The 23,350-nt window shown below is 40.7% G+C and overlaps 1 protein-coding gene across 9 annotated transcripts in view; it reads right to left on the bottom strand.

The window, feature by feature from the left end:
- LOC109927206 (BEN domain-containing protein 2-like) overlaps positions 1 to 23,350 on the bottom strand; it is a 105,572-nt gene that overhangs the window by 48,919 nt on the left and 33,303 nt on the right. For 5 of the 9 annotated variants that reach the window (XM_048602692.1, XM_048602699.1, XM_048602693.1 and 2 more), the window contains exons 3-5: positions 18,052 to 18,302; positions 5,904 to 5,990; positions 1,737 to 1,811 (exon numbers count right to left, since the gene is read on the bottom strand). In XM_048602692.1, the coding sequence (XP_048458649.1) occupies positions 1,737 to 1,811; positions 5,904 to 5,990; positions 18,052 to 18,302 (413 nt within the window). Of the gene's footprint in view, positions 1 to 1,736; positions 1,812 to 5,903; positions 5,991 to 9,408; positions 9,462 to 18,051; positions 18,303 to 23,350 lie in introns of those variants that run through there. The other 4 variants (XM_048602698.1, XM_020527151.2, XM_048602695.1 and 1 more) reach the window with 4 other exon arrangements.

The raw sequence follows: 23,350 nt of genomic DNA, 5'->3' as shown, positions 1-23,350 counted from the left end.
TCCTACTGCTTTGTTAGGGCCTCCCTATCCACTCTGTCCAGACCTCTCATAATTAAATGATCCATCCCAGCTCCATATTTTCCACTAATTCCCTGACAAAACACGTACCAGGTTTGTCCTGGTCTGTCCTCTTTCATACCCAGCTACTGATCAATGATCTTTGCAACTATTAGAGAATTTCAGCCTCAAGTCTAGCTCCGGGTCTCTGAGAGGTGAGAGGAAAAGGAGAGTGTGCAATGCATAAAATAAGAGGCAGTGCCATAATGAGAGAGGGGAAGAGAGCGAGTGCAACCAACAAGCAAAGAAAGTAGGAGAGATTCACAAAGCAACCAGAAGAAACATGTCAGAGGCACAGGACAAAAAAAAGTGAAGCATTGGGTGAGATGGGAGGAGAGCACAGCTCCAAATGTGTCCAATGGAGAGTGATATGGTCAGTCCTCCCAGTGTAGAACACACCCATTGAGAAAACTGCCTCCATCCAGTTATGGAAGCAGACTCATTGTAGAAATTCCCCCGCTTTTCATTCTGCTGGGTCGAACAGAAGGAGAACCAAGTGTGTTCTACGTTGAGTGGCTGAGCCACTTCTTTAGCCCTGCCACCAATTGAGAACCTTAAATGGCTAATTAAGGACAATTTAAGGGCTTCTTCCCATGACAATGAGATTAACTCAATGGGGTGGGTGAGGCATTGAGATTGGGGATTCAAAGGTACTCAGCTGCTGATTGAGACTGGATCTGGGGAAGTGATAACCTTCTCTCCCCAACCCATCTCCCTCTATACTGCTTTGTCCTGGGTTCACTGTGATCCTGGGGCTCCCCTCAGGCAGTAGCTGTGGCCTCCTCTGTGCTGCCACGGAGTACATGGGCTGCCAGTTGCTGGGTAGGATTCAGCCCTGGGTCTTGATTCCAGGGGAAGGACTGCCAGTGGTTACATGACTGACAGATCCAAGTGTGGTTCAGAGGCAGCTCAGGTCTCTCACCAGCTCTGCAACCAACAGTCAAAGGGCCCTGGAGACAAGTATTCTGCCTGCCTCAGAAAATTCCATCCGCACGTACAGAAGAGAAAAATAATTTACTTTTAATCTCTTACTGTATACAAGATCACTGCAGTTCAACTTCATTCATTGGAACACCTGAAGGTGGTACAATGTACAAGTTGGAACTCAATATTCACCACCTGAGATACATGAGCTACTTAAACTGATATTTGGCTTTAAAACATAGCATAAAAAAAACTACCTTCCAATATGTACTGACCTCAGTGAAAGGGGCTTTGCTTAAAAAGTGAAGAATATGTCCAAAGCAGCACACGACATTTGTTTATTAAAAATATCAAAAGGAAAAAGGAAAAACACTGCATTGGTCACTCTACAGACAGGAACACCTTCCTAATTAAGAGGATTACTTTCCCCCAGTTGAACTGAAGACCGAAATCAAATTTTTCTCAGTATGTGAAGATTTATGCGGATAAAGGTGGTTTGAGAGGGACTATAAGGAAACCCTCGTCTCAGAACACTGAAGACTCAGATTTCTGGTGCCCATCAGTTGCTGTGGTAAAGGCAAGCAGTCAATCAAACTCAAACTGCCTTGTTCCACTGGAGAACTGTCTAGTTTACACTGTGGCAAAGGGTTCAGGCTGTAAGCAGTGGTCACCTCACAAGCCTTGCGTTAGATAATGCAATTAGACACGCGCTTCCATCTCGCACAGGGAGCCAGCAACGACAGGAGATGGTTTACCTGACAGTAACTGAGAATTTCAATCAGTGAAGACTGCTGATCTCCATTTCCAGAGCTGTCCGATGTGCCACTAACCTGAATGATTAAAGACCAAATATGTTAGTGATCTTCAAACATCATTGCTTTGGTAGACGTACAGACTGAAGAAGTTGTACATTTGAAAGAAAAAAAACATTCTAAAGAAAGTGCTTTTAGCTCACTATCACTTAAGAGGTAAACTGATCAACGTTATGGGGAACTGAGTATGAGGAGAATGTGTGAGAAGATGATTACAACAATTAGTGCCAGTTCTTGAACTTGGGCTTGCTTCTGGAATGCAGGTTCTTATTAAGTATGCAGCATTTATTCATATACCACCATTGTGTCTTGATTAAAACTGCAGCTTTTAATAGAAAAACTGTTTAAATAGTTGGAACTGCTGTTGTATGACAGAGGGGGACAATATGAATTGCCCCAAAATGGGCCACACAGAGACAATGTCTCCTTGCCAGGGGAAAAGCTTGTTCACATCGCTAAATCAGGAGCATACGGGTCAATCTTCATGCCTGAACAACTAGGCCTAATACTGGGCCTCAGGTCTCAGTATCACTGAAGCAGAGGCACACACATAATCGTGACTGCCCCCGGTAAGAGGTCTCAAAGATCAGTTAGATTGCTATGTCGCCAACAGGCAGGAAGGTGGCAGAAAAGAGGATTGTGGTCTGCAATGGTGGCTGACAGCAATTTACATGCAATGATAAATTAGGATGAGGATGAATATTCCTTCTCCTCCGCCCATGTTTTAAAAATGTATTGATAGAACTTCGTGTTTTGCTTGCAGTCCAAGCTTTCCCTGTAAGGACCTGTTAAACCATGTGTGCAGCTGGTTTTCCAAAGTGCAGGCTGCACGGACTCTGAAAAGCAATAATATTTCAGAAAGGCACTCAAACAGGGTTAACACCCATTACCCACACATGGAAAAGGTCTAATGTCTGTTTCACCTAAACCTTTTGCAAATACCAATATGGCAGACTGTGCATTACTTGGCTTGAAATGAATGTGCTTGCTGCCTGCTACATTGGAGGCCTAGGCCAACAGAAAATGTATGGGACATCAAATCTCCATGGCCAACTATTCCAACACTCATCTGGCTTTCATCTGTCCTTCTATTAACTTAGAGAAGTATATTATTTATTGGTTCACAAAACGGGGCTTCACTGGCATTTAGAACTGTTTTGATCCCAGCTGATTACTATCAGCTGATAGTAATACTAGACAGGTCAGATTCCACATAAAACCTGGCTGGATATGTACATTAGATTATTTGTATTGCTTTATAAATGCATTTGCTGTAACAATTACAACAATGAGTTAGGCAAGAAGGACTGTTATTGGCACATGATTCATACCAAGGTACATATGTACACCAAAGTTGCATACTAAATTACTATGCTCCTACATATTGCTACAGACTGAAGCAAAGCTAGTATACATTGTTATATGGAAGTGTTGGAACAGTTCTTGTTCATTCCCCAAGATATATTCTTGTATCTCCCTCAATGCACTTCCTGTGGATGAGTATGGGTGGCATGGTCGCTCAACAGTTAGCACTGCTGCCTCTCAGTGCCAGGGACCCAGGTTCCACTGGGCCACTGTCTCTGTGGAGTTTGCAAATTCTCCCTGTGCTTGTTTGGGTTTCCTCCGGGTGCTCTGGTATTTTTTAAATTCATTCATGGGATGAGGGCGTCGCTGGCTAGGGCAGCATTTATTGCCCAGAGGGCAGCTAAGCGTCAACCACATTTGCTGTGGATCTGGAATCACATGTAGGCCAGACCAGGTAAGGATGGCAGTTTCCGTCCCCAAAGGACATTAGTGATCCAGATCAGTTTTTCCAACAATTGGCAATGGATTCATAGGCTCTTAATTTCAGATTTTTTTTTTTATTGAATTCAAATTCCACCATCTGCTGTGGTAGGATTCAAATCTAGGCCCCCAGAACATTATCTGGGTCTCTGGATTAAATCCAGCAATAATACCACTAGGCGACTGCCTCCCCCACAGTCACTCCTCTCTCAGTCCAAAGATGTGCAGGTTAAGTGGATTGGCCATGCTAAATTGCCCATAGTGTCCAGGGATGCGTGGGTTAGTCATGGAAAATGCAGGTTTACAGGGATAGCAGGGAGGTTCTGGATGGGATGCTCTTCAGAGGGTTAGTGTGGATTGATGGGCCAAATGGCCTACTTCCACACTGTAGGGGTTCTATGGAGATCATATTTCCAATTTTTGCAGTTGGTTAATGTGGTAGTTAATTGACTGAACCATATTCAGACAAGGTTGCAAATGTTCTTTAACAACAAATCATAAGTTTATTGACAAAAGAATGAATAAACAACCAAAGCTATGAAAGCAGTTGGGAAGATCTAATGCAAATTCAAAACAAAGTTTCAACATTACATGCAATTCTGGTCTCCCTCCAAGAGGAAGGATGTTCTGAAACTAGAAAAGGGTTCAGAAAAGATTTACAAGGATGTGCCAGGGTTGGAGGGTTTGAACTATAGTGAGAGGTTGAATAGACTGGGGCTATTTTCCCTGGAGTGCTGGAGGTTGAGGGGTGACCTTATAGAGGTTTATAAAATCATGAGGGGCATGGATAGGGTAATTAGGCAAGGCCTTTTCCCCAGGGTGGGGAGTCCAAAACTAGCAGGCATAGGTTTAAGGCGAGAGCGGAAAGATATAAAAAGGGGCAACTTTTTCATGCGGAGGGTGGTGCATGTATGGAATGAGCTGCCAGAGGAAGTGGTGGAGGCTGGTACAACATTTAAAAGGCATGTGGATGAGTATATGAATAGAAAGGGTTTGAGAGGGATATGGGCCAAATGCTGGCAAATGGGACTACATTTACATAGGATATCTGGTCAGCATGGACAAGTTGTACCGAAGGGTCTGTTTCTGTACTATATATCTCAATGACTCTATAACATGTTCCCCACACTATCCATTACAGAAACTCAATCGCAGAGAAATATCACTACTACCTTTGTGCTTTTGCCTAGAAAAATATATTATTGAGGCAGTACAGTGGTTAATATTGTTGCCTCACATCACAAGGGACCCAGGTTCGAATGTACCCTTGGGCGACTGTCTTGTGTGGAGTTTGCACATTCTCCTCGTGTCTGCATGGGTTTGTCCAGGGAGTTCCCCTTTCCTCCCACCGTCCGAAAAATGTGCAAGTTAGGTGGATTGGCCACGCTAAATTGTTCCAGAGTGTCTAGGAATATGCAGATTAGGTGGATTAGCCATGGGATACGCAGTGTTACGGGGATAGGTCTGGGTGGGATGCTCCAGAGGATTGGTGTTAACTCGATAAGCTGAATAATCTGCTTCCACACGGGAGGGATTCTATACCTCTGCCATTCAAGTCTTTACTTAACTGATGTTTTCCAATTTCTTTCCCTTAGACTGATTCCTTTTCAAGTCTGATGCAGTTCTGATGGCCTAAATTTTCTCAGTTCTAACGTCTTCAAGAATTTTACCCAAATTCTCCTGGTTTGGAAACTCCACAGACTAGAAACCACTTCCTCTGAGGTGACTGGTTCCCCAAAACTGACTGAAGAATTTAGTTCTCCTGCATGGAAAAAAAAACTAAAACTTGCTTCTGAATTCAACTCCTGATTCTTCTGAACCACAGCTTTGAACCTTTTAATCTGAAGTCAAAATAAAACTATTTACTCTACCTGCCATAAACCCAACGTTATAAACATTTTATCCATTAACACCACGGAGATTCTCCCAGGCATTATACCTCAATCACAAGCTTTCTTGAAATTGCTGTATTTATGTCACTGTTCCAAATTAACATTCTGACTTTAAAAATAACCTTCATAGAACTGACCCACATCCATCTACCTCTAGTTTAAAATCCAAATTACCCAATATAATACACCTTTCATCATTCCTGTCAGTCTTGGTTGACCTTGAAAAAAGGGATTAGTCTTCCAACCCCATGTGGTAAGAACAAGAGCTAGCATTTATACAAAATAGCATCTTCAATTGCCAGAAATTTTACACGGGGGAGGAAAATAGTGATCATTTAAGCCTACGTGTTAAATCATTGGAAGGAGAGCTAGGAGAAGTGACTGAAAGAATAGCCATAAAAAAGCATAGTTTCATACAAGATGACATACTTACATAGTCTGGCACTGCATCAAGTTCCTCGTCATAATATTCTTCATAGTCTTCATCCTCAGATATTCTCCTTACTATAGCAGGTCTCACCTTAAAGAAACAGAAACGAGAGTAGTCCACTGAAAAAGCACTTAAATGGGTGTCAGGATAGTATTAATCTGCATTGAAAGCTTTGAACTTTGAAAACAATATCGCTACAAACCTAAATACATTACCTAAACCTTATGCCATGACCTTAGTGATGTTCTCTGAATATTTTAATAAGGTTCCAAATGTGTTGTATTGCTTTACACAAAATAATGCACATTAATGAAAAAGATAATTAGCTTCATTTTATAAGCCAGAATAAGGTGGCAAACTGCACATCAGAGCATAACCCGCAATGGGATAATAATAAGTAAATGTCTGTTTAGTAATGTTTAGCCTTCAACTAACAGCAATCAGTACACAGTGAAAACTCCCCTCCTAATAGTACATGACATATTTCTCTTCCATCTGAGTATCTTGACCCATTTTGATAATCATCAGAAAGACACCAGGTCTAACAAAGCTGGAATAATTTTGTGTTTGCGGAAGTTGACTTTGGCCAGTTGGCAGGGCTGCATCTTTAACCACACATCTAATTGAGCAATTTGTTGTTTTGGAGCCCAAGTACTTACTTTGCAACAAGAAGCTGGAAATTTCAAGACTGAAACATTTTCTTAGTGAGATATATTTATGTCTTTTAAGCTTGATTCAACCTTTATTGGTTTCTCAGTGATTTTCCTTTAGTAACATGTGCATTTCTTAATCTATATAATCATCTAAATAAATAGATCCATTACTTCTAACCTGAACATAATCTGACAGTGTGCCAATTACTGCCTTCTGAAGTAGGCAGCATAATGTGATACACATCCCAGGAGATCATTGCTGCAAATTTCTCTAGCTAATGGATAATTATTACTGATGTTTCACATTCATTCCACATTTAAAAAGGTGTAGATTTCAAATCATTGGAGGATCACTCTGTTTATGAAAACTGCCTTTCTGTCTTGACAAGGTGAAATATTCAAAGACTTTCTAAGTCAAAATTCTAATAAAGGATTAATTTCTTTTGAGTCTCTGCTCTGTACTTAAAAGAAAAAATGTAGGAGAAACTCAGGTCTTCTCAATTCTTGTATTTTGACAAAATATGACTGTAGTAAATTAAAGGCAAAAGGAAACATCTTACAGATTAAATGCAGCATGGAGGGTTTAAATTGACAGCAAATGCAATTTTCTAAAACCATTAACAAAGCCAGACAACAATTCAGACTTACAGTAAACACTTTTAGTAATACATTGGAGATTTGTCTTCCCCTTTACAAAGAGGTTGCACCTTAATTCTGGATTAATTAAGCTTTATATATATGCATATGGGAAACTTATCTCAAACAACAGCTTTTTTTTTTTCCTGGCAGCTTTACAGAAGCTGACGTTTGAAAAGTTACTTTTCTGCTTCACTGGAGTATTAGAATTATCAATATCAATGTTTATGGTCACGTTGCAAACACTCAACACAATACTTTTATCATGATCGACTGCATGTATAAAAAAAATATTAAACACTGAAGTCCCAAAGACTCTAAAGGCCAGATAGCACATACTCACTGAGTACACAGTGGAAGAGTTCAAAGCAAAATGTACATAGACCAAGTCCTGTTTGAAGAACCTAGTTTCTGCATAATTACAACTCCCTATATCAGTGATATAACTGGGATTGGGAAAACCCCATTTCATCTGAGAGTTCCCAAAATAAGGAAATCATGTTCTGACTTCAAACTTAGTCACCTTGTCTTATTCATTCATGCGATGTGGGACCAGCATTTATTGCCCGTCCCTAGTTGCCCTTGAGAAGGTGGTGGTGGGCTACCTTCTTGAACTGTTGCAGTCCATGTGCTGTAGGTAGACCAAGAGTGCCAATACAGAGGGAATTTCATGGAGTGAAGGAACGGCAATATATTTCCAAGTCAGGGTGGTGAGGACTTGGAAGGGAATTTGTAGGTGATTTCCATGTATCAGTTGCTGTTATGCTTAGAGGTAGTGGTCATGGGTTTTTGAAGCTGCTAAGGATATTTGTGTAATGTCTGCAATGCATCTTAAAGGTGGCACACTCTGCTGCTGCTGAGTGTCGGGGGTAGAGAAAGTGAACGTTTGTGGATGTGGTGCCAATCAATTGGCTGTTTTGTCCTGGATGGTGTCAAGCTTCTTGCATATTATTGAAGCTATACTCATCCAGGCAAGTGGGGAGTATTCCATCACACTCCTGACTGGTGCCTTGTGGATGGTGAACAGGTTTTGGGGGAGTCAGGAGGGGAGTTACTTGCTGCAGGATTCCTAGTCTGACCTGCTCTTGGAGCCACAGTATTTATAGGGCTAGACCTAGGCCCCAAAGTCTGGAATAACCTTCTTACACCACTGTGTCTCTCTAACTCACATTCCTTCCATTCTTAAAACTTGCCTCTTTGATCATGCTTTTCATCCTCTGACCCAGTTTCTCCTTATGTGGCTGAGTGCCATCGTTTGATTTATAATGTTTCTGTGAAGCACCATGGAACATTTCATTATGTTAAACCAGTCGTATAAACATAAGATGCTGTTGACTGCTGTAACTTGTACAAGCCCCTAAAAGCCATAACCTGTGTCCCTGAGAGACTTGTAAAGCTTCATCTGAAGTATCAAAGGTTATAACTCCTTTCACTGTACTGGTTTATTTAGACAGATGGATCTAGAATTGTTCTCATTGCTTAACTCATTCCCCAGGTTGAGCCTCTAAACTGATTTTGGACAATATGTCTGAATCGCAGGTTGTAATGAGGGCATCTGAGAATTCAAAGCTATGCTCCAGTCTGCAAGAGATAGTTGATACTTAATTTGTTTCAGACGATAAAAGAGGACATTCTTGTTGCATGAGAAATCACACCAATGAATTTTGTTTCTTTACAACAAATGCATAAACGAACAAGCAAATGATTGACCTTGCTTCACATTCTCCCCCTTGCTCTACTACCCAATCTTACCAAATGACAATGGGGGTTTAGCCAGACTTGACTGGCGAGGGCGTTGTGTAGGAGCACTAATGGCATCTGATGCCTTGGTAAAAGCTGGGCATAGGAGCACTGAGTGCCCACCAACACGGATCCTTCATGTAGGATCACAAGCTTCAGGATAGCAATTGTGACAAGGAAGATAAAAAGGTGAGATCCTCTGTTTATCTTCCAATAGTATCATAGTAAAGACACTATCTAAGTTTAATGCCTTGTCAGAAACGGTGAGGCAATGCAGCACTCCCAAGGCTATGCACTGTTGTGTCAGTCTGGCGATGAGAGTAAAAACAGGGTTGAAATTGAACGAGACTGATAACTTTAAAAGGATGTTTGAATTTCCAGACTGACTTGGAGAAATTGTACAACAAAATTTCAAGTTTTTAAACCTTTACTTGAAAAAAAAAATGAACCGAAAGCAACGTTAAATAAGCACTACTTACTACACCACAGGTATTCCAAACTGTAGAGACCATATCCCATTTTGCTGCCTTAATGTGACCTATAACCCTATGTTCTCCACAGGATGACTGTATTTAAAGATTACCACCACAGTCACACCCAGTTTCTAATCAGTTAACAACTCAAGTTATAAACGCACAGTATTATAGAAAAGTGCTTTCCCCAATATTCAGAGGATTCCTAAACCGACCAGCAGCATTGAGGCCCACTCCAGCGATTTCTTCGCCCAGTCTTTCCAGGACACAATGTCCTGATCTTTAGAGACCATCCTCCTTCGCACCTTCTGCTGGTTCACGGAAAAGCAGCCCATTCTACATACTATGATCATATTAAATGTAGCCTTCTATCTCTGTAAGATCTCTCTCTCTCTTTCTCTCCAAACCTCTGAGACACATAGGCTGTCCACAGTTAGTCCAGTTGCTTTTGCCTTTGTTCTCAGATGTGACCATTTTCACCTCACTTTCATTAAGTCTTGACCTGAGTCCCCTTCCCCACAGTAACCTGGATATCCAGGCCTGTTGTGGACAGGACACTTAGCAGATCATATTTCCCTTTCACTACTCCATCTTACTTTACATTAAAGAGATAGGACCTAAACAAAATATTATAAAACCCACCAGTCAGAGCATAAAAGCGAGGTTTGGTAGCATTTTATCTGACCTGTAACATACTGTATGAAGGAGACTACAAATATTAACATAAGCTTGCCTAACGAGTAAGACTCAATGTCTCAAACATGTGAGCAGCTTCAGTTCAGTTTAAACATGTACATATTACATTTACTCATTTCTTGAAATCAGGTTTTTACTTTGGGTAGAAAATTAAACAAAACACACTGCATGGAAGTTTCATTCTTATTTAAGTGTGCAATTAAACGAATATTGCTCGTCTTACAAGTGGGGATAAATTATAAAATATAATATCTTTAAGACTGAAAACAAAAAAAAAAATTTAAGCATGTTCAGCAAATTGATCAGCATGAACGAGGACAGTGTGTTGACATTTTGTGGCAAGCTACCTTAAAATATTTATCTTCCTAATTTGCTGCTTCAAAGACTGATCACTCTTATTTTATTTCTGATATCCATAATTCACATTTTAAACTGCTGCGAATCACATGATTTAAAGAATGCAGGTAACAATGCCTTTCCTTTTACTAACATAGATGAGTACAGATAAGTTAAGATAGAAACCATCGAATTGCATTTTAGAACCCTACAGGGGAGGCGATGGCCTAGTGGTATTATCGCTGGACTGTTAATCCAGAAACCCAGATAATGTTCTGGGGACCCAGGTTTGAATCCCACCACTACAAATGGTGGAATTTGAATTCAATAAATATCTGGAATTAAGAATTTAATGATGACCATGAATCGATTGTCAGGAAAAACCCATCTGGTTCACGAATGTCCTTTAGGGAAGGAAACTGCCATCCTTACCTGGTCTGGCCTACATGTGACTCCAGACCCACAGCAATGTGGTTGACTCTTAACTGCCCTCTGGGCAATGAGGGATGAATAAAGGAAAAAAAACATGGGTTGAATTTTTTCAGTCACTGTAAAAGTTATAAGTATTCTTATTTCTTTTCTCCATAGACTTTGCTCACAGTGGGAATTTTTTCTATTTTAAAGATGCTCTACAAGTGCACATTTACTTTGTTGTGGTATGTTATGCGGGACATAATTATTGGCCTATTTCTTTTTCAAGTTTCTGATTTCCTTCTCCACCAGCTATTCCCCCCTTCAGTATCTGTCACTTTTTCCAAGAGATTCAGAGACAGAGACATTCAATAAACCATGAACCTGGAGTTCTGTTCCTAGACATTTGGAGCTTCTTAATTTGCCCCTAGTCTAATATATGCAAGTATAGCAAACAAAAGTTGACCATTCTAATGAGATTTGCTTCAAATAAAAGCATTGATTCATCGGTTGCTGGTTATTTTTTTCCCTTAATTTCACATTGTTCACTCCTGGGAATAGAAATTCCTGAGAAATTCTGGTTACAAGTTTGAAGTCATGGTCTGACAAAGCCGGAAGCTAAAAATTGCAAATACACAAGAATTGTAAGCCACAAACGAACTGATCTATTATACAGCAACTGAACAATCTACAAGTCAACATTACCACTCACGGTAATAACGGCGTGGGTCTCTATCATGCTTTTCATCTTTCTTGGATTCCAATGTTAGATTCTTAGATCCCAGTTGAATTGAAAGGCCCAGCAACAGAAGCACCATCCCCAGTGCGGGATTGGAAAAGCATTGCGCTGATATGAGTCAGCGATCTGCATTTCAGACTCACTGGACGGGATAAGCTAATTCAACCACTATCCTCAGGGTAGTGTCCTAGGCTCAACCATTTTCAGCTGCTTCATCAATGACCTTCCCTCTATCATAAGATCAGAAGGGGTGGATGTTCACCAATGATTCACCCATTCGTGACTCCTCAGATACTGAAGCTGTCTGTGTCCCAACACAGCAAGATCATGAAAACATTCAGGCTTGGATTGATAGGTAGTAAGTAATGTTTGCGCTACAGAAGTACCGGACAATGACCATCTCCAACATAGAGAATTCTACGATCGCTCCCTTCACATTTAATGGCATTACCATGAGCAACCACCATGCCCCTACCCAACACGCAGCCACAGCCCACTATCAACAGCTTGGGGCTTACCATTGATCAAAAACTGAACTGGACCAGCCATATAAAAACATAGGCTACAAGAGCAGGTTAGAGGCTGGGAATTCTGTGGTGAATAATTTACCTCATGGCTTCATAGAATCCCTACAGTGTGGAAGCAGGCCTTTTGGCCCATTGAGTCCACAATGCCCCTCCAAAGGGCTTCCCACCCAGAACAACACCCCGACCCTATCGCTAAGTCTCCCATTCACGATACCTGCACGTCCCTGGACAATACAGGCAATTTCGCATGGCCAACTCTCCGAAGCTGCACATCTTTGGACTGTGGGAAGAAACTGGAGCACCTGGAGGAATCCACGCACACACAGGGAAACTGTGCAAGCTCCACACAGACAGTCACCCGAGGGTGGAATCGAACCCTGGTCCCTGGTGCTGTGAGGCAGCAGTGCGAGCCACCGAGCCACCGTGCTGCCCACAAAGCCAGTGGCGGCCCACGGCTCGTTGGGACGGCATCTTCTCAGAGTCGGGTGAATGTAGCCCAAAGTGGGTGGTAATCTCCATCTTAGGCTAAATACTGGCATGAGACCAATAGTCAACAAGTACCACAAGGAAAAGTTGAAAAGAACTTTGAAGAGAGAGTTCAAGAGGGCATGAAACTATTAAGAGGTGACCTCCGATCAGATGCGACAACCCACTGAATTTAAACTTATTACTAAGCGAAGGAAAAGAAACTAACAAGGATTCCCCTGGTAACTGTGAGTGAAGAGGGCAGAGCCCAGCACTAAATCCCCGCTTGCCTGATGGGTGCAGGAAATATGGCTTATAGAAGACCTTTCTCTGACCATGCCACAGGGCCCAAGTCCTCCTGATCAATGCTTAGCCCGGGGACAGTGAGAGACTTCTCAAAGCTAACCACCATCTGCATGGCACAAATCAGAAGTATGATGGAATACTCCCCATTTGCCTCAATAGGTTCAGTTCCAGTAACACTCATGAATATTGTCACCATTCAGAACAAAACAGCCCACAGGATTGGCACCCAATCTAACAGTTTCACCATTCATTCCCTCCATCAGCAAATACACTGTAGCAGCAATGTGAACCATCTACAAGGTGCAACTCAGCAAGGTTCCTTCCACAACACTGTCGAAACCCGAGAGAGATATATGGGAAGAATACCACCTGGAAGTTCCCCTCCAAGCCACTTACAATCCTGACTTGGAAATATATCACCATTCTTTCAATGTTGATGGGCCAAAATCGTGGAACTTCCTCCCTAAAAGCGATGTGGGTCTACCTACACCATCTAACTGCAGCAGTTCAGGGAGGCAGCTCATCGCCACCTTCTAAAGGGCATTTAGGGATGGGTAATAAATGGTGGGCCAGCCAGCAGCATCTACATCCTGTGAATGAATAAAAACAAACATTTCCTTTTCACAGTTTTTAAATTAGCCATGGGCTCATGCAATATTCAGTTTTCAGAATGTCTAAATGTGCAATTGGTGCAACTCCTTGAGGTGGGTCAGGTATCCAGGCAGCTTGCGGGGGTCACTTTCCCAAGGGGATCAATATTCTGGATTCTAAAAAGAAATAAAATATGACTGATTATTTTGCCAAATTGTGAGCCTGAAGAAACATAGGGATGTGGATAGAATTGGCTGCAGTGGACTGGGAAAGGAGTTCTGCAGAAAAGACAGCTGAGGAAAAGTTACAAACATTTGAGAAAACAGTTCAGGACTCACAGCAAAGATATATCTGACAGAGGAAGAAGGATTCTAGGAATAGATAGACCCACTGTGGAAACCCAGGAAGTTCAGGATTGTATCAAATTGAAAGAAAAAGCACACAATGTGGCTAAACCAGAGAACTGGGAAATTTTAGAAGCTAACAAAAGATGACCAAAGAAAAATAAAGAAAGAAAAAATAAACATGAGGGCACATTGGCAAGTAATACAAAATAGCAATAGCTGCTTTAAATATATAAAAAGGAAAAAAGAGTAGCCAAAGTAAATATCGCCCTCTTACAGAATAAAACGGGGGAATGGGGGAAATAATAATGGGGAATGGCGGAATAGCAGAAGGTTAAATACTGAGTTTGTATCTATGTTCACAGTAGAGGACTCTAATACCATTTTTAAAATTTAAATAATCAAGGGTTTAAAGGAGTAGGGAGGAAATAAACACAATAATGATCTCAAGAGAAATTGTATTAGGGACTCTAATGGGGCTAAAGGCCAATAGGTCCTTTAAACCGGATGGGTTGCATCTTAGGATATTAAAATAAGTAACTGTAGAGATAGTGGATGCATCGGTAATAATCTTCCATGAATCCTTGGAGTCTGGAAACATCCCAGAGAATTCATCTGTCATTGTCTATAAGAGACGTAATAGTTGAGTATTTAGAAAAACATATGATCCTTGATACAATTAAAATCATGCATGACAAATGTATTACAGATATTTGAGGAAGTATCAAGCAGGATAGATAAAGGGGAACTCAGATATTTGGATTTCCGAAAAAAAAAGACATTTGATCAGGTAACCCACAAAATGATAATTAATAAGATATGGGCCCTTGGTCTTGGAAGTAGTATATCAATAAGGATGGAGGTTTGACTAATGGAAGAGAGAGTAGGATATGGGAAGCATGTTGGCAACCTGTAACGAGTGGCATGTTACTGAAATCAGCACTGGAGATGAAGGGTCTAGGCCCGAAACGTCAGCCTTCCTGCTCCTATGATGCTGCTTGGCCTGCTGTGTTCATCCAGCTCTACACCTGGTTATCTCAGATTTTCCAGCATCTGCAGTTCCTACTATCTTTGAGGATTATCAGACTGGCCATCATCTCACCGAGGTGATGGCGGAGCAAATATGATGGGCTGCTTCTGTTCCTACGTCTTACGGTCTTGCTTAACTTACCAGGTCACAAAGCAGCCAAGCAAAGTTGTGTTATAAAGGCAGTTCCAAATGGTAAAGGCATTATTTTTGTCAATTAACTGTCAGTCTGGATCTATGTATCTACAGGGGCTTTGGTTATCATGCCCAAATAGAAGACTCTGCTTAAGACACTAGCTTCTAAGCTCTTCCTGCAGGATAGAATTGCCAAGGATATCCTGCAATCCTTCCATTCTGATCTCCTTTACTGTGTCAGTGTTTAAAAGCTTGCAGATTCTTTGATATGGGCTGTGTATCTCCGGTTTTGTGATGATTCTGGGAAATCAGTATTCAGAATTCAGGCAATTATTCGACAATAATGTTCCGTCTAAGCTAAATGGCACCGATCGGCAGGCATACGCACTGACTTCCACTTTCAGGAGTTGCTACTACACACAGGCCTCAGAAAAAAAAGCAGCAGGAAAATCTGGAGGGAATGCAGTCCACAAATCTTAGTTACAAGTTTATGATTGATAACATTGGCAGGATTTAGTAAGGCTATTTCAATAAACTTGCACTCCCTATTGTTCCCTCAATGCGAGTGAGTCATGAACTGCAAACGTTACTTAAAATTACTTCTTCAGAGAAATCTAAAGAGCTTTCAGTAATCATTAGCAATTTCTCCAGAATGAACAAACCATCAGCACTGTCCATGTGTCTCTATTAATTAAATTTGATCTTATATGTCTATGCTTTGTTAGTCCAATGACAAAACACAAATAAATGTTGGAACCTCTGCAGAATTAGTTGATCTTAAACACTGATACATCCATGTTTCATGGAGTGGCAGAGATGTGCTTTTGATCCGTGCCAACCCTTGAAACTGGCAAAGAAAACCAAAAGATTTAGCAAAGCTAACACAGCCAGCAAGAAGTTAATAATATGGTGAATGACCTAAACATAAGGTATGACAAATAAAAACAGATACACTGTAAACATTGTGAGACATGCTTGTAACTGAAGTTACTTTTATTGACCAAGAAACGATACGGAGGAGTACAAAAAAAGATTGATGACCATCGAGATTTGAAAGCACAAGGCTTATTTGGTTATATGGGGTGTATAGGGAGAATAATCCAATTGTAGAGAGTTATGATGACAAAATGTAATGTTAGCTCCACTACAGTGAATATCTAGTTCTTTCAAGTACTTCCACTCCTTAATGTGGCCCACATCCATCTCTTTTGTTGAAACCTTTCCATATACCGTGACCACTCCAGATTCAACTACTCCAATACTTTCTTGGCTGGCCCCACATCTTCCTCTCTCCATTAGTTCTAACTTCTCTAAAACAGTTCCACGCACATTCCGTCCTCTTTAAGCCCTACGTACCCATCACTCCTGACCTACCTTGGAGTCCCTCAAAGCATTATTTTTAATATCTGCGTTTTTAAACTTACTCCCACACCCTTGGCGTCACCTTAATCCCTCTGACAATCCCTCCCTCTCCTATACATCACCCACTCCCAAACACTCCAATCCTGGCCTTTTATCAAATCCTTTCCTCAGTTCACATTTATTTGCAGATTGTACAGCTTACAGAATCATATTAATTGGAATTCATTTCCAAAATCTCACCACTTCCCTCACCTTCTTTAAAGAACCTCCTCAAAAATGGTTACTTTCATTCCTCTTTATCCCTTCACTCTTGGTGGCTCTGCAAAGTGCCTTGTAATTTTTTTTTTAAGGAAACAAGAGATTTGCTTCACTTTATTGAAAACCATTTTCAATCCGCCAGTAGGGAATTTTGTACTTTTCATTACATTTGAAGCTTTTCCTGGCAACAGATAATGGACTACTGGGAGAACAAAATTCTAATTAATTGTCTTTTTCAAATTGTTTAAGTAGGGGGATGTTCCTCTGGTCTTAGTAACCAAAGCACAGTTAGTACTAAAGGCTGCACTATTAGAACTATACACACTCCTTCCACAGCTCTCACTCCACACATCTGCTGGGAGCTTTGGCGGGGGTGGAAATACATGACATGAACATTTTCAAAACATTATCACTTTGCCAAAGGCTGAAGAGAGAGAGACATTACGTTTACTCTTTAATGGAGGCACAAACTCCCTTGTAAACCACGTCTACATATTTTACATTGTTCAATCCCTTCCTACCAAATCAAAACTGCCACTGACTGATCTGACATCTTTCAGCCTGGCATGCTTTACCATCTTCCCAGTAGTTCCAGCTGCCACTTTTCCTCACATCCAGTTCATACTGGCACTAATTTAACTCCTTTCATTTCTCGCCTCTGAATTAACACACATTGGCATTAGATTGTCCCTCTTGTACTGCCTAAGTTGATTTCCCTTTCTTCTTCATGTTGGCACTGTCATTGCCTTTGCATGTTGCTGCCTTTCATCCCTTCTTTCCTATTCATGTTCCTGTCCTTCATCCTCTCCTCATATTGGAACCTTATAACTCCTCTGCATGGTGGCACCCCACAAGTGTTCTGCGTGAATCATCCTTCATCCCTTCCACATGCTTTTGCCCTTCATCCCCACCAGATGCTGGCACCCTTTTTTCCCCTCCATATGTTGGCACCCTTCATCTCCTCATCTTGAAACCCTTCATTCCCTCCTCATGATGGCACCATTCATCCCCTCTTTGCTGTTCATGCAGCCAATCTTCATCCCTGTTGCTGGTGACATTGGATTGTCTGACTGCTATTGTATTGTATGCTTCATGGTGACATAATCTGGCAGGTCTGGGTTTGCAAAATTACCTGGCTCTGAGAACATTCGTCTCAGGCAACACCCAAAACAAAAACAACACGGCATATGGTCAAAGGTCACAATCTGCTTCTTAATGAAATCTGTTGGAGTGAGTGATCAAACTATGTACATCACCCATCAGGAAATCACCTGCAGTCCAAAATCAATCACACTTCAGCAAGATAATCAGCATCCACAATGTCTAACACATTAAAAAGACATTAACTGTAACCTTCAAAAAAGCCAGAGAAATAGGATATTGAAATTATGTACTGAGATTGGGGTATCCTTTTGCATATTTAGGTTTATACAATTCTGCATGATGATTTACCATAGTGTGCAGTCTCCTCTTTTTTAATCTCACTTCCTTGCAGATGACTGGTCTGTCCATCTGGCTGCTTGATGGAGCAAATGTTTTCCTTTTGCCTGATTGGAGCCCACAAGGCTGATGAGTAATGATCCCAGCATGCCTATTGTCAGTGAGAGGTTGCTCTTGGTAACCAGTGCTTTCAGGTTCCGCATCAGATAGATTGATTTCGCCAGTGCTGCATTCCCTAGAGTTATTGCTTCTGGTACTTTTCACTGCAATAACAACAGCCTTTGTTAATGTTTTCATTATCAAAAATCTGCAACACATTACATTGCACAAATGCAGCATTCAATTTCATTGATGTGCAAAGTATCATTGGGCCAAACTGGGGGAGTATTAAGATGTGTATTTGTAGGCTGGCACAAAACAGCTTGGGATTTACATCAAGGGTAATTATGGCAGGGGCAACTATAAATATTTTTGGGCATACAAAGTGACAGGGACAGAAATTCTCATCAAAATTATTGCAGTTTTAAATCGCAAAGTTTAATGTGGCATGTAGACTCTTTATGCAGAAGGCAACCCTGGTAGTTACCTTTCTAAAAATTTAAAAATTTGCACAATGTTTTGAATGCTTTCTGTTACTTAGAGTAGTTATCATGTAAAGATTTGCTCCATGGATCTTCAGCAGACTTGACATTTGCTAGCTAACACTCATATCAAAGGTAGTTACTAGAGTGGCCAGATGCCTGGTTTAGTGCTGCACAGTCTAGTTTTAGCTAGTTTGAACACTGTCCATTTCAAATGGCTTGATATCCAGTAATTTGACCCTTACTTTAGTAAAATATCAAAGGCCTGAACATTTTTCCTTTCCATTTCTATGTGCCATTGCCAAATTCAGTGTAATTGGTGATGATTTTTTGCCTCAAACAGAGTATTTTACCTGATCCAGTGAAGCTTATGTTATCTTTCACAGCACACAAAACTTGGTGTGGTTACTGTGGCGTTAAAGAATCCACCAAACATTTATTACAGCAAATTATTATGCACAGTCATTAAATTCATAGCCACATAAGTGCCTGGGCTTACATTAAGGTAATGGATTACCAAGAAGAATCCTGAGACTGTCTGAGTTTCGTTAACCAAGGGCATTAATGGATGCGATGTAAACATGGTCTATGGGTCAGGTCAGAGATAAGCCATGGTCTCACTGAAAAGCAGAATAGGTGTGGACAGCTAAATGTCTCATTCTGATCCTCAGTTCTTATGTTCTGACCCTTCTTCCAAATCAGGTCCTCTCCATTTAACAGCTTCTCTCCAATCTCCACCTAGCCTTGGTCCAGGAGAGGATGAACACAACAAGCCCAATGGGCAGGAAGCAAATTAAGGTTGGTGATTGTAGTATAATGTTAAATAGTACTGTATGCTAGTAAGAGGCAGTATACATCATCATTATAAGTGTTGCAATGTCACATGACCATGCTCTATCTCTTGCAGCATCAAAGCAGGATGGAGTCCAGTCATAGTATGAAGTCTCTTTAATGAAGTTAATGTTTTCCTGGCCCCAGCAGACTTGGGTAAATTTTCTTTAGCAGCACAATGAGATGAAGAATATGATACAAGCAATTTATCTGCAATTTGCCATGTGGCAAGGCATAGATCCGTTGCCATGTCAGGAGTCACGTGGAGTCCAGACAGCAACACAAAAGGGATGTCTCCCCAAGTTGAAGGCAAGCCCTTGCAGTCATTTCACACAGACCAATGTTTTCACTATTGTTTGCCTTGTTTCAATGGCAGTGGTTTCATAGGCTGTGCTGGATTCTTAAGCTAGAATCCTCCTACTGTCCCTAAATGGATGGGCCTCTTGAAGGTGGCTTTATAATTGACTTCCTCAGGGTGGGGGTGGTTTGATATTCAGCCACTCGCTCTTCTGGGATCCTGACATTAAGATTAGCCCTTACAGTATCAAAATGAGGCTACCAGTAGCTTATTTCAGCAGAAAAACCAATTCATTTCCTTTTTCATGATGTAAATTGGTGAACTGCTGACATCTAGAGGCTCAAACCCGGTACTGCTTATGACACCTCCTCCCCCAACAGTTGGCAGTGGGCAAGTGGGCATTCTACTTTCATGAAATTAGGCTGTGGAATGTTTATTGATGTTTTTAAAAATTAAATATAATTCTGTTGACATTTTCACTCAGAATCTGCAGCTCTGACACTCTTTCAAAATTCTCCCCTGAGAAAATGGGGCCACCCCCTAGAAAGCAAAGAAGTGATTTTGGGAAATCACCAGCTGGATCAGAGTTAATTCACCTTTACAGACTCTTACACTGTTATAATTTAGCCATTATAAATCATCCACTAGGGAATGAAGAACTTCAGTGACGCAGATAAACTGGAGAGGTTTGGGCTGTCCTGCTTGAAGAAGACAACACAGAGATGTCACCAACATATGCTAAAAACTGCAAAAGATTGAGACGAAGTAGATAGGGAGAATATGTTCCTAATGACAGAATAATCAAGAACTAGATCGCACAAGAGATTTGACATAGATGCAATGTCAACACGAGGAACAAACCTTTCCCCACATAGTGAGTGGTTAGGATCTGGAATGCACTGCCTGAGTGTGTGGGGTAGTAGGTTCAATTGAAACATTCAAGAGAGATTTGAATTATTATCTGAAAAGATAGAATATACAGGGCAACAGGAATGGCACCAGAAGAATTTCTCCTGCAAATAGCCAGCTCAGATATAGTAAGCTGAATGGCCTCCAACTGTGCAGTAACATTCTCTGATCTTTGTCACTGATCTATGTATTTTTGACAGGTCTTTTTTTAGGAAACATATTTTCCTGTTCTACGGAAGTGTGCACTGCACAACATCTGCAAGTTCTGCATTTCACAGTGAAATGTAAAATTGATGTGCTGGGATTCCAAAATGCTAGAACTGGAGCTGACAATCTACTTATCTCAAAACTAGAGTCTGGACTCCATGGTGCTGTACATAATATAGAACTGGTACTTACACATCTCCTCTGGAGAGCCACAATTTCCTCAACCTCTCCCTTCACCTGAGGCATGGTGACCCTCAGGTTAAACCAGTTGTTTCTCTCTCTCTCTCTCTCTCTCTCTCTAATGAGAGCAGCAGCCCTATGGTCCTGTAGAACTATGGTAATTTCAGCTTTACGTTTACTACTACAAATGATCAGCCTGCAATGAAATGCAGTATAATATAAGTGACACAAACTAATAGGGAGATGTTGGGTAAGCCTAGTTTTTGGCTAACTGTAGTTTCTCCAAAAGAAAATAGTGACCATCATTGCTAAGGAAGTGAATGAGTTGTTATGACTGAGTCAAGGAATACATAGGAAGGAAGGGTGAGCACATTAATCTTACATACTGAGAAGTAAAGTGAGCAGTAAAGCCACAAAGAAAACTCCAAGATAAAAATCCATGAATGGCTTTATAATGTAGGCAACTGTTTGGGTTGAGAATACAATGGTTCATCGCAACTTGAAATGAAATATAAATCAATCACCAGTTTTTCAATGTCTGGGTGTGTTCAAGGCCTATTCACTAGGAGGTATGTGAGAATGTATCCCATATCTTCTTTAAGATTTGAAAGATGGCTAACTGTACTAAACTGTTAATGAAAAGTCATATGTGATAAATAACAAACAGCTAAAGCAACCAGTCTGAGAGATGCCCCCTTCCAAGGCTAATAAAAGTTTCTTGAGGTACAAAGTCCATGACTGAACAGAATAGTTCAGATAATAATGGCTGTATAGAACTGAAGTATCACTTCTTCCTCCTCACATTCCTGACCCATTTAACTTGTAGGCCAACATTTTATTAGCCTTTTTGGATATCATTTGTACTTGTGCATGAACAGTGGTCGGTGCATAATGGCATTCAAATCCTGTTACTCTTCCACATTGCCTAATCTTTCTCAATTAAAAATAAAATTGTTTTTCTTGGATTTAAAGTGAATGATCTCATTCTTCCTCACATAGAATTCTGTCTATCATAGTTTTACCAATGCATTTTATCTGTCAGCATCTTTTTGCAACTTCCTGCTCCCTTCTACACTCTCAATGCATCTCTGAACCGAGCGCTATCTGTAAGCATGTACATGAAACTGTTTTTCATCATTCGAATCATTGATATATTTAGTGAAAAGCTGAGGTTTCCAATACTAATCCTTGGAAAATATCATTTCTCATCCAACAATCAGAGAACATTCCATTTATCCCAATCTCTGAATCTTACCTCCAAAGCCATTATTAATCTCACATTACAGTGAACCACAAATTCCATGTACTTTTATATTCTGTAATAATTTGTGGAGGATTTTATTAAATATTTTCCAGAAGTCCATACAGACAATGTCCATAGACACTTGTGTCAGTGACCTCCTCAAAATAATCAACTATGTTCCTCAGATGTGATCCCCACCATAAATGCACAAAGCCTCTCTTTAATCAAAATGATACTTATTCAATTGCTTTGTCACAGGATTGATTTCAATAACATCCCCACAAACAGTATTTAGTTTGTTTTTCCCTTCGTTTCATCTTAGAGAATGGAATGACGTTTGTAATCAACAATCTAAAAGTCACGATTTCCACTTGAGAGCACTTCGGAAATGATGATGCATTTCTGTAATTTGGTCAGCCTGTTTTCCCTTAAAACCGACGAGATGTGTACATCCCATCTGTGTTATTTACTCATACTAAATTGACTGAAGGGCACTCTTCCTGACTTCATTTGTTTCTTTTGTACCACTACTTTTGCTCTCTTCTTTTTCATCCTGAAAACAGATATAGTTGCAGATTTACCTGCCCTCGCTCATTAACGTGCCGATGTTTACCCACATCCTCTCTGTGAAAACCGAATCCACGAGTTTTGGCCGTATTTAATTTCTGTTCTGTTTTTCCCAACCTCTTGTGTGGTTCCCTGTCCCTTTGCCATGCCATTTGCTGTCTGTGCCTTCAGCCACATAGAGCCTCATGCTCTGAAATTCCTACCTAATCTCCTCTGCTTCTACCTCACCTCTCTTCCCGTCAAACTCCACTATAAAGCCGAACGTAAACCTCTTATCCCCCATTTGATATTTTCTCTGGCTCAGTTATCTATAGATCTCTGTGCAGAGCCTTAGAATATTTTCATGCATTAAAAGAGCAAGTTGTTACTGTTGTTTCCCAATTAGCTCTGGCCTTAAATTTATACTTCTGCAGGATACGGTAGGTTGAAGCCTCCTTCAATTACCCATGCAGTCCCCATTAGATTGTTCTATAATATGACTATCAGAAAGGGACA

Source organism: Rhincodon typus, chromosome 11 (genome assembly GCF_021869965.1).
Source record: "Rhincodon typus isolate 14 chromosome 11, sRhiTyp1.1, whole genome shotgun sequence".
Taxonomy (NCBI): Eukaryota; Metazoa; Chordata; class Chondrichthyes; order Orectolobiformes; family Rhincodontidae; genus Rhincodon; species Rhincodon typus.
This window is presented reverse-complemented; position numbering and strand designations above follow the sequence as displayed.